Source organism: Lathyrus oleraceus, chromosome 5, assembly GCF_024323335.1.
Source record: "Lathyrus oleraceus cultivar Zhongwan6 chromosome 5, CAAS_Psat_ZW6_1.0, whole genome shotgun sequence".
Taxonomy (NCBI): Eukaryota; Viridiplantae; Streptophyta; class Magnoliopsida; order Fabales; family Fabaceae; genus Lathyrus; species Lathyrus oleraceus.
The window spans coordinates 603,044,553-603,053,298 of NC_066583.1; the positions used below are offsets into that span (position 1 = coordinate 603,044,553).

Sequence of the window (8,746 nt, forward strand, 5' to 3'; positions counted from 1 at the left end):
CGACAACCACCGTCAAATGTCCTTGTCCACTGCTCTACTGGTATGTTATTTATCCATCTCCCTGCGTCTTTATTAGACAGTCTAATTTCATCACGATAATATTGAAATGACGGTTGAGTTAAAGCATACCCAGCATTCACCACCTTCTTGCGAAGATTCTTATCTTTTATAGCACGCATGAAGTTTTGTGCAATGTGTCTGATACAGTAGACATGTGTAGAAGGAGGATCATGCCATCCGTTGTCATGGTTGTTGTAGGCGCTCTCAATGGCAGCATGTCTATCAGAAATCAAACAGAGATTGGCTTGTGGAGCCATATGCGTTCTGAGATGTCGAAGAAAGAAACCCCATCCACCAGCCGTTTCACCTTCAACAAGAGCAAAGGCAATGGGAAAGACATTGTTGTTGTCGTCTTGTGCAACCGCCATGAGCAAAGTACCCTTGTATTTTCCGTATAACCAAGTGCCATCAATTTGAATAATAGGTTTGCAGAATGCGAAACCTTTGATGCACGGGTCAAATGCCCAAAAGAGACGGTGAAATATTCTATTACCTGTAGCACAGGTTCCGTCTGGCATCATTGCTGACACTGTCTCCATAATTGCCACAGTTCCTGGGACATATGTTTTTAGTGCCCATAAAAACCGTGGCAATTCCTTGAATGAATGCTCCCAGTTGCCAAAAACCTATTCAACAGCCTTTGTCCTCGCAATCCAGGCTTTCTTGTAAGATGGAGTATAATTATATGTTGTTCTGATATGGGATATAATTATACTTACCTTCACTGATGGGTCTTTATTAACCAACGGCAGAATATCTTGACATATCAAAGTTGCGCTTAGTTTACGGTGATCTTGTTCAACGTTAGTTGCAATGCAACTGTGCGGTGGGTCTATTGAAGCGATCTCCCAAGAGTCGTTTTTCTTCTTGTAAGACGCAGCCAAACGGAACTTACAAAGCATGTTACGACATTCAATAACATACCTTCTAGAATCAATGTGTTTCACTGTAAAGTCAGCAGAGTTGTTCATGTGGAATTTTTTGATTGCCAGAACACATTCTTCTTTGGTACGAAACATGTCTCCCACCTTTAATTCGTCTTCTGATCTCGGATACGGATTATAGAAAACACTGTTGGATGTTTCATTGTCGTGAAGATCCATATTTGTCATATGTTGAGGCGGATTGTAGACATGACTAGGAGGTATTGGTGGTGGTTGATAATCATCTTCATCATCGTTGTTCAGCATGTGATCAACCTGTATCTCGGTCTCCTCTTCTTCTTCATCAACAACGTCCACTTCTGCTTCTGCTTCTGGGTTGAGTTCATCTGACCATTGTGGATCATCTTCACCAGCTTCATCCTGGTCGGTTAGTTGAGATTGTTGAGATGGTATACATGGTTGAAGAGTAATGTACAACTCGATACAGTTGCAGCCTGAATGTTCATGACTAACAAACATGTATTCAACATCTTCATCGTCTCGTACCTTAAGGGGGAAATACTTGCATTGACCATTCTCAAAAAATATTGGATTTTGATATGTGATCTTTGACACAATACCCGATCCTATAAAGGATTGTATTCTTTTTTTCAAATGCAAGAAGGTTGCATTTCTCTTGATCGTGATTCTAATGGTATCAGTGTTTCGAAAACAAAAACCATGTAGCTCAGACTCGAATGTTTCACCGTTGCAGTGAACGTTGACATTGTATAATGATGAAGATGACATTGTGCAGATGAAAACTATTTTCTTACTGCAGATGAATGTGAGTGAAGTGTCTTGGATGTTGATAGTAAGACACTTAAATAGATGAGTGAAGTGTCTCACATGCTAGCTAGTTCGGAGTGACGTGTCGGACATGCAAGATAGTATGAGATGACGTGTCGGACATGCAAGCTAGTCTGAGATGATGTGTCAGACACGCAAGATAGTCTGAGATGATGTGTCAACCATGCAAGCTATCAAGAAGTGACTTGTTCAGCATGCAGGAGATAAGACAACCACGTGTCGGACAAGCAAGATACTCTAAGATGATGTGTCAACCATGCAAGCCATCAAGAAGTGACTTGATCAGCATACAGGAGACAAGACAGCCACGTGTCAGACATGCAGACACACACTCCAAATGGATTGACGCCTCCACTTATTCCTTGTACATGGTCGCCAATTCAAGTGGAGACACCATGCATTCAGACCTCGAAACCAAGCATTCAGACCTAGGTCTTGCATGCATGTCCCTATGGAGGCACCAATTTGAATGGCGACCCATCTTAAAGCTTGTACATGGTCACCAATTCATGTGGAGACACCATGCAAGCACAACTTTTCATGCTCCCATCCATTTGCCTATAAATACATCCACTCCATCAACACTTCTTCTACACCATCACTCTCACTACTTCCTCTATAATACTTCTTTTACAATTTCATCTTCAACAACATCTTCTAGTTTCATCTACACCAACCCCCCCCAACAAAATGTCTTTACTCACAATGGGCGAAGCACATAGAGGAACGGTTGCAAACATCGCAACATATGTAAGTTTTTTCTTTTGTTAACTTTTTATCTTTCATCTTCACCAACCCCATTTTATTTTGACATACCAACTTAGTTAAGTGTTTTATTCTTTCTTTTATAGGATGTATCAAGGTTTCGAACTCAGGTCCACGAATATGTCCATATGGACCCGATGATTCACTACAACAAACAAGACCTTAGACAGCGCTTTTTTTAGCCTTAGACAGCGCTTTAAAGCGCTGTCTAAGCCCCCCCCTTAGACAGCGCTTTGGCCAAAAGCGCTTTATAAGACCCTCTTATTTTAAATTTTTTAGGTATACCTTAGACAACGCTTTTGAAAAGCGCTGTCTAAGCCCCACCCCCTTAGACAGCGCTTTGGCCAAAAGCGCTTTCTAAGACCCTCCTATTTTAATTTTTTTAGGTATACCTTAGACAGCGCTTTTCAAAAAGCGCTGTCTAAGCCCCCCCTTAGACAGCGCTTTTGCCTAAAGCGCTTTCTAATCCCCCCCTTAGACAGCGTTTTTTACAAAAACGATGTCTAAGGTATACGAAAATTTTTGAAGCTTTTGTTTTAAACCACATTTTTTCCAGGTTTATAAACCAGAATTTCTACCTGTTTTCAACCAGATTTTGACAGACAATTATCACATTTTATATATGCCATTTTGGCCTTTTTTCTACCAATTTTTGGCTAACAAATATATATATATATACCAATTCAAACCAATTTTGCCTTAAATGTATCAAAATATATACAAATTTATGTACACATTTACAAGTCATAACATATACTACAAATGTACACATTAATTACACAAATTTATGAACAAACATTGAGCTTTATCATGAATTGACACCACTCCTCTTTGATTTCGTCCACTTGATCCTTTGTATAAAATGCACACTTGAATTCATCAAAGTACTACATAATAATATAACATATTTTGAATTAATTCCAACTATTTAATTATATGAGATATGTGTAAATATAAAAATAACTCATAAGTTAGAAATACATACATCGGTGGGAATCTTTAATCGGCCCAAAGCAAGAGTATCTCGCATAAACCTCAACATGAAATACCCGCAATCTATTTGATTACGTTGTTGAGGACACTACATATGAAAAAAAAAATATGGATTATAAATCCTAAGTTTTATCAAGTGTCATCACTAATATAATAAAAAATGTGGTAATTAAAAATATACCGCCACTTTAATCCATGTAATGGAGTTGGCGCCCCTCCTTGAGGTTTGGATATCTCTTTGGTCATTCGATCGGCACAGATCCATGTTTTATCCATGGTTTTCCTACTTATTAAAGTAAACAATTAATCCAGACGAAAATACATAACTAAGGTAGTATCTTTGAATATCCTAACAATTATAAAGTTCAATTCATTTTAAACTTCAAAAACCTATACATAACCAATATTAATATAAACTTCAATAACGTTTTCAAGTCACTCAATAGGCCACAATAAAAGTAACTACAATAAGAAAGGTTAAACAATTACCCTGTGTTGCTTGTATTTCTCCCTAACAGCTTTCAGTGACCCTGCCTTTCTTGACAAATATAAATCATGTAAAATGAGTACACATTCTTCCAACTCAGCAGATTTATAACCCAAGCTTTCACTAAGTGATGAAGTTTGCAATAGATTCTCAGCATTAATTGCATTAAAACACATTTATTGCCCAACTCAATCACAGAAACAAATAGATTAAAGTAAATAATGATGAATATTTACCCAAGGATGAACACCAGGTCGAATAATAAATCTGGCAAGAAATATAACAGATGCAGCAACAGTAGACGGCAAGAATCGTATACATTCATAGTCCAACAAGCTTAGCTCAGCAAGGTAATTGCATAGAAACTCCATTTGCAATTTTGAAGTCTGATTTTGAAAATACAAACCACAAATCAATAAACATAACAAAGGTTTCTAAAATGATCAATAAACAATTCATGAACATTTTCACTTACCTTTTGATTCTCAGTTGCAAACCCAATAAACTCACTGAAACACAGAAATTGAACAATAAAACAATTAGTCCAATTACTTCAATTTCAACAAGATTTTAGATGTCCAAACATACATTAAAAAAATGAACTTACTTTAGAAATGTGTTAACATGAGGATTGCCCATTTCAAAGTTTAGTGACTTAAGTATTTCAGCTTCCATTTTTATAACCTACATTAACAGTAATTTACATTATAAACAAAGACATGTAATAAAAATGAAATTATCTAACACCAAGTATATGAATAGGGTATTTACCTCTTTCAACTCATAGGTGTTATCAGTAATGTGACAGAAATCAACCGCCTTTGGTGGAGTGATTTCTTCATATTTCCTACATACCCAAAACGAAATTGAATGCGTAAGCTAATTAACATCGCAACATAAATAAACAAAAACTTTAAAATAATTAAAATTGAACGGATCTTACGAGGCAACAAGCATGCAAGAAACTCCAAGCAACTGAAGTTTGGATCTGTTGACAACATGGATAGATAGGAACCTATCAATGTAAGAAACAGCAAGATGAAGGGTTTGAGGGAGAAGCTTGTACTCTTCCGCAACTTCAACTAACCAATCCACCAATATTCCCCTCATGTTTGTAGTAATGAATCTCTGAACATTCTCAATGTATCCAACCATAGGTCTTCTCTTTTTCTGCATCTGAGAAACAAAAAAAAAACAGAAATTTAATAATCTAGAAATTGTAAACAATAAATAAAAAAACAAATCAAATCCATAAAAAAGAATAAAAATTTACCTCCATGTCGCGAAGATAGTTGGATATATCAGATGCATAAGGCTCAATAATCTGTTGAATTTCATGTTTGGCATTGTTCTTTCTCTGAACCGGTTTATCCAAACTGAAACTATCAAACAAATAAACATCTGTTGCTGCAGATTTCTTGACCTTGGAATTCTTCCGAGTTTGGAGTTTTCCATTGGATTGATTTTCAGAAACACTGGCATTCTGTAAATTGGGAAGATCCCCCAAAACAACCCTCTGCTTTTTAGGGTTAAGAACAATTGGTTCAGCGTTTGCCCTCTTTCTTGAACCGCGAGTCTGCATCTTCGATTGAAATGGAATATTGAAAATTGAAATGAAGATGAAGAAAGAGGAGCAAGATTAGGGTTTGTGAAATGTGAATGAAGAAATGAGAAATGTGACATTGTATGTATATAGGAATGGGAAAGAGAAGTTTCGAAAATGTTTTCGCCAAAATGAAAACCATGGCGCTATTTGGTGTTTCTCAAAAAAATTGAGTATTTGGGTGTTTAATTTTTTTTTTAATTGAAAGACTTTAAACAGCGCTTTCTCAAAAGTGCTGACTAAGGTCTATATTTAAAAGCGCTGTCTAAGGGGGGGTCTTAGACAGCGCTTTCTAAAAGCGTTGTCTAAGACCCCCCCTTAGACAGCGCTTTCATTATTTTTTTAGAACATTTTCCGTATTTTATTTTTATTTTAACCTTAGACAGCGCTTTCTTTTAAAAGCGCTGTCTAAGATACGCTGTTAAAAAACCTTTTTGGCGTAGTGATTCAACCTTATGTTGAACTCGCCGGTTTTGGTCATATTAGCAAGATTTTGTCTTGGTCTATAGATAACAAATTCATTCTAGCCTTATGCGAAAGATGGAGACCAGAGACACACACATTTTGGTTCCCAACCGGTGAGTGTACCGTGACGTTAGAAGACGTCTACATGCTTTTAGGACTACCAATTGAAGGCAAGGTTGTTAATGGTAAGACCAACTATGCAAATTCAATTTGCATGGAGCTCTTAGACACTGGTTTGTTAGATGATAATGCTAGAGGTCAAGGTATACTACTCTCACGCCTAAAGTCATATTATAATAGTTTATACTTAGATGAGCATTCTACCGAAGATGCTCGAATAATAAAAACTAGGTGTTACATTATGTTGTTAATAGGATCCTTTTTATTTCCCAAAGGTAGTGGTTCTAGCATTCATATTATGTACTTACCTACTTAGACATGTAGATAGAATAGGAAGTTACAGTTGGGGATCTGCTTGTCTAGCCTATCTCTATAGCTCGTTGTGCAAAAACCCCCACAAAGACACATCTACATTTTCTGGATGTGCTGTTTTGCTACAAGCATGGGGTTGGTCAAGACTACCGTCTCTAGAACCGGTCAATAACAACCCTTTCACTTTTCCATATGCACAAAAGTAAGTTGTTTAAATTGCTATATATTTACTTACTTCCTTAAAGTTTATTACCTCAAACTAATTTTTTTTAACTTTTTGGTGTAGATGGTCGACACGTGGTATGAGTTACAACAGATGTCCGAGACACTGTATTACTCAGTATCGCAACCTGTTGGATCACCTTCGACCGACAGACGTAAGCAAAATAACTTAATTATTATATTTTGTTAACTTTTTCTACATTTATTATAATCCTATCTTCTTTAACATTTCAGTTCATTTGGCGTCCATACCTTAATTTGGATCATGACCACGAGGTCAACGCTGAAGACGCAGCCGTATGGACATCATGCACACCGATAATACGGTTCACAACTGTGGAGATGCACAACACCGATTGTGTGAAGCTGCAGTTCGGTATGGTCCAGAATATCCCAGATCCCCCAGCTAGCCTAGGAGAATGGCATCTGCGTAAAGTTAACGACCAATGGAACTTCAACCCATGGCAAAACTTCGCAAGATCGGAGTGTCGCAAATGGAAGCACCATCATGACCATGTCTTAACTGACGCAGTCATGCCAACTGAGGTAAAATCAAGTCGTACTTATATGGCTTGGTACAGATCGGTTGGTTTTCAGTTCATCGTCGAAGATATGTACCTCTACGACCCACGCCGGGCAAGTTACACACAAGAAGGATCAACATCTAACCCCCAACAACATTCTCAGCCCGGTTACTCACAACCCCTTATCCGTCAAACTTTCCGTTCCACAAACACACAAACATACAACAAAAACATGTCATTCACCCAACCCCAATACCAAGAGCATACCCCATACCACCACCAACAAATTGACCATCAACCTGAGACCCAACATCGCTTCGCACCCACACCATCACCCTACCAAAGTCGCCTTAGCCAAAACACCAACCACCCCTCCTCCTACCGTAGCCAAGAAGCCCAAACATTACAAAACCAAAACATCCAACAACCATATCTCTACCAAACACCCCAACAACCTTTCCAACCTTTCCAACATTTCCTCGACGCATCATTCACACCCATGTCTCCCTTCAACCGTCCCGGTCGCCTATCCATGAGTCAACCACATCCCAACTTCTCTGGCATGGGTCATGAGCTCAGCTACGACGGTACACCATCAATGCATACTGAAAACTATGCTGAGTTGTCTGAATACCTCAACGGACCTTCTTCTATAGTTGGTAGTGACGCTCCTGGCACCTCAGATGATCAAACACTGGTGCAGAATCGTCAACGCGGGTTAGGGCCAAGGGTTAGGGTAGCTAGAGGATGTGGGACCGGAGGTCGGTTAGGTGATCCCGGTCATCACCATTAGGTTTCTTTGTGTAAACTCCAAACTTTATTAATATCAAATTGTATTATATCAAATTTATCTTTCACTTATACCATAAAACACAAAAAAAATGAATTTTAGGAGGAGTCTCCAATTCAATTGGCGACTCCTCTTAAAACCTACACATAGGCGCCAATTGGATTGGCTAGGGCACCTGCCCTAGCCAATCCAATTGGCGCCTCCATTCAAGTTTTAAGAGGAGTCTCCAATTCAATTGGCGACTCCTCCTAAAAGTGGGGTATTTTGGAAAAAAAAAATTGAAACTAGGGATATTTTGGGAATTTCCTTGAAAAAGTGGGTTATTTGGATAAAAAAACCGACTTTCCCTCGTACACTCGTACTAAATAGGAACTGTTTTAAAAAATAGTGATGAAACATTTGCCAATAAAATAATAATAATAATAAGAATAAGATATTTCCTCATTTGATTCAGATTTATATATTACTATTGTTAATTGTCTTTTAATTTTATTATTATATTTACTCTTTTTATTAATCTTTTAATATTTCTATAGGTTAATTTTAGTACATTGTTAATTATTATTTTTTATTTAACCAATATTTTATTTCTTTCATTAAGCATATTTGTATATGCTTATTAGTTGGCATCTGCACTAGTTTTTAGGAGTATAATTTAGGTTTGTGGACTGG

The 8,746-nt window shown here is 37.5% G+C and overlaps 1 protein-coding gene and 1 long non-coding RNA gene across 2 annotated transcripts; both read right to left on the minus strand.

Moving 5' to 3' along the window:
- Positions 1 to 3,260: 3,260 nt before the first annotated feature.
- Positions 3,261 to 3,793, minus strand: LOC127086914 (uncharacterized). The gene is made up of 3 exons (XR_007789674.1): positions 3,733 to 3,793; positions 3,544 to 3,639; positions 3,261 to 3,445 (listed from the first exon to the last, which is right to left on the minus strand). It is a non-coding gene; the product is annotated as an uncharacterized LOC127086914 (long non-coding RNA).
- Positions 3,794 to 4,095: 302 nt separating this feature from the next.
- LOC127086915 (putative cyclin-A3-1) lies at positions 4,096 to 5,704 on the minus strand. The gene is made up of 6 exons (XM_051027736.1): positions 5,312 to 5,704; positions 4,982 to 5,214; positions 4,810 to 4,885; positions 4,646 to 4,722; positions 4,514 to 4,547; positions 4,096 to 4,424 (listed from the first exon to the last, which is right to left on the minus strand). The coding sequence occupies exons 1-6, from the start codon at positions 5,618 to 5,620 to the stop codon at positions 4,248 to 4,250; spliced, it is 906 nt and encodes a 301-aa protein (XP_050883693.1). The 5' UTR covers positions 5,621 to 5,704; the 3' UTR covers positions 4,096 to 4,247.
- Positions 5,705 to 8,746: the final 3,042 nt, after the last annotated feature.